Source organism: Canariomyces notabilis (assembly GCF_033297395.1).
Source record: "Canariomyces notabilis strain CBS 508.74 unplaced genomic scaffold N656scaffold_14, whole genome shotgun sequence".
Lineage (NCBI taxonomy): Eukaryota > Fungi > Ascomycota > Sordariomycetes > Sordariales > Chaetomiaceae > Canariomyces > Canariomyces notabilis.
Window position 1 is genome coordinate 13,895 of NW_027041836.1, and position 2,105 is coordinate 15,999.

General features: G+C 50.5%; 1 protein-coding gene across 1 annotated transcript; it reads right to left on the bottom strand.

The window, feature by feature from the left end:
* Positions 1-399: 399 nt before the first annotated feature.
* On the bottom strand, positions 400-1,679 carry N656DRAFT_754863 (NAD(P)-binding protein; the record flags this gene model as incomplete). Its single annotated transcript, XM_064813085.1, has 4 exons — positions 1,069-1,679; positions 801-987; positions 616-741; positions 400-542 (listed from the first exon to the last, which is right to left on the bottom strand). The coding sequence occupies exons 1-4, from the start codon at positions 1,618-1,620 to the stop codon at positions 400-402; spliced, it is 1,008 nt and encodes a 335-aa protein (XP_064669070.1). The 5' UTR covers positions 1,621-1,679.
* Positions 1,680-2,105: the final 426 nt, after the last annotated feature.

Consider the following 2,105-nt stretch of genomic DNA (forward strand, 5'->3'; position numbering starts at 1 on the left):
CTCTGAGTAGTTTCAATTAACTAGAGGTGTTGTGGTTGAATTGACTTATATAAAGCAATTCAGGCGCAAGAAAAGTGCGCCACTCGTTATGCTGCGCCACTCGTTATGCAAGTACGTTAGGTAGTATTTATATGAGGGTACAAATTAATACAATTAATGTAAAAGTTCAGATGTGTCGTACGAAAAGGGATATAGGCCAGACGGGAGTCAGGGTAAGACAGTAAGGTCCTCGATATTAAACCTAGGCTACTAACAGCTCGATCACAAGCTCAATGGAGTGAAAACGGCACTTGGACATATACTGTACAAACGGGCAGAAGAACTATCATCTATTTACACTTCTCACACATCTCGTGGAGAATGTATTTGAGCTCGATGTTTCAATCTCACTCCGCCCTCTCAGTATGAGAACTCCTGGCCAACCAGACGTTCGCTCAGCTTCCACAGCCGCTCAGCCTCGACTGGATTCGTGGCCCAAGGTTTGATCTCGCCAGTCCATGGGTCGGCAACCCGCGAGTCCAAGAGGTAGGCACCGTTGTGGTCTGCATATATCGTCTCCAGGTCAGCGTTTTCACGGATATGAACATGAAAATGCAACAGGACTGGATCACATACCTTTCAAACTTGGATGAAACGCCGCAAACACATAGGTAGCAACGCCCTCGTCGTGCGTCTTCAAGTCATACCCGCCTGTCTCCTTAGGCCAGCCCTCCTTGTTGCCCATCACCTTGTCCACCTCAGCTGTAGAATCGTTAAGACCAGACCCTTGGATCCGTACCAGAGAGTATGGGGAAACGTACCCATGCCGTCCAACTCGTTCTGGATATCCAGATGGCTAATCAGATTCGTATCCATAATGACACCAGGATGCACACTAAAGGCCAGCAGCCCCTTCTTCCCCAGCTTCTCAGCCAGCGATACAGCCATCAGGATGTTGGCCGTCTTGGACTGCCCGTAGGCCCTCCACTTGTTGTAATTCGTCCCACCCTGCAGTGCAGCTCTGTCAGACCCATCCCATCCCTCTCAACACCTTTTAATATCATATCACAGAAGCAGACTGGAACTTACATGAAAATCCAAATCATCCCACCGCACCGGACTAACCCTGTGCCCCGAGCTACTCACACTCACCACCCTCGGCTCTCTCGCCTTCAGGACCTTCCCCATAATCAAATTCGTAAACAGCCAATGCCCCAAATGATTCGTCCCAAAATGCCTTTCAACTCCATCCGGCGTGAGCCCGTACTCCACGCCCATAATCCCCGCATTATTCACCACAACATCAATAGCGGGCACATCCCCCCAGGAATTCACCTCGGCCGCCGCCTCATGGACAGCCTGAAGTGAGCCCAGATCGAGACGCAGGGTGCGGGTCTTGACGCCCGGGTGGGATTTCGCTAGATCAAAGGCTGTTTGCTGCACTTTGGCTGGGTCGCGGCCGGCGAGGATGAGGAGAGAAGGGTTGGCTGCGGCAATGGCTGAGACAAAAAAGGCGCCGAGACTGCCTGGCGATACGCCCGTGGTGAGGATGACTTTGTTGTGGATGTGGGAGGAGAGTTCGTCCACGAGGCAGGTGCCGGTGGTTTTGGGGGTGTAGGGGGCGGGCATTTTGATCAACATGAAGGGTCTCGGTTTTGAACGCTTGAGGAGGGTTCTTGAAACCAAGTCGAGTTGGCAGATTTGAAAGTTGAGTTACTCCTGCTGATTCAGTTTGGACTTGGTACCGGCCACGAGACATGGAGAGTTAGCCAGTTTGGATAACGGCCAATGACTTTCTAGTATCCAATATATACCTACACTACTAGTACTACTTAGAGCATCCCCAGTAGGATCAGGATGTGATTGTCATTACTAATGTCTTTAGCGTTTAGCGCCGCGGACTTTGACCCAGGTAAATCCATCTCATGTATAGACTGCTCTAGGTTATGTTCCATCTGGAACTCCGTGGATTTCAGGTAGCCTCAGTAAACCTGTACTAGAATGTTCCATTGCGTGTGGTTGCTGTTGTTCTGTGGTCCGTACCTTGCATAAGGGTACAAACCTCCCAGACCCACCAAAATCCTTCGAGTCGAATCCTGCTTCATGTTTGGTATTTCCAACCCGGG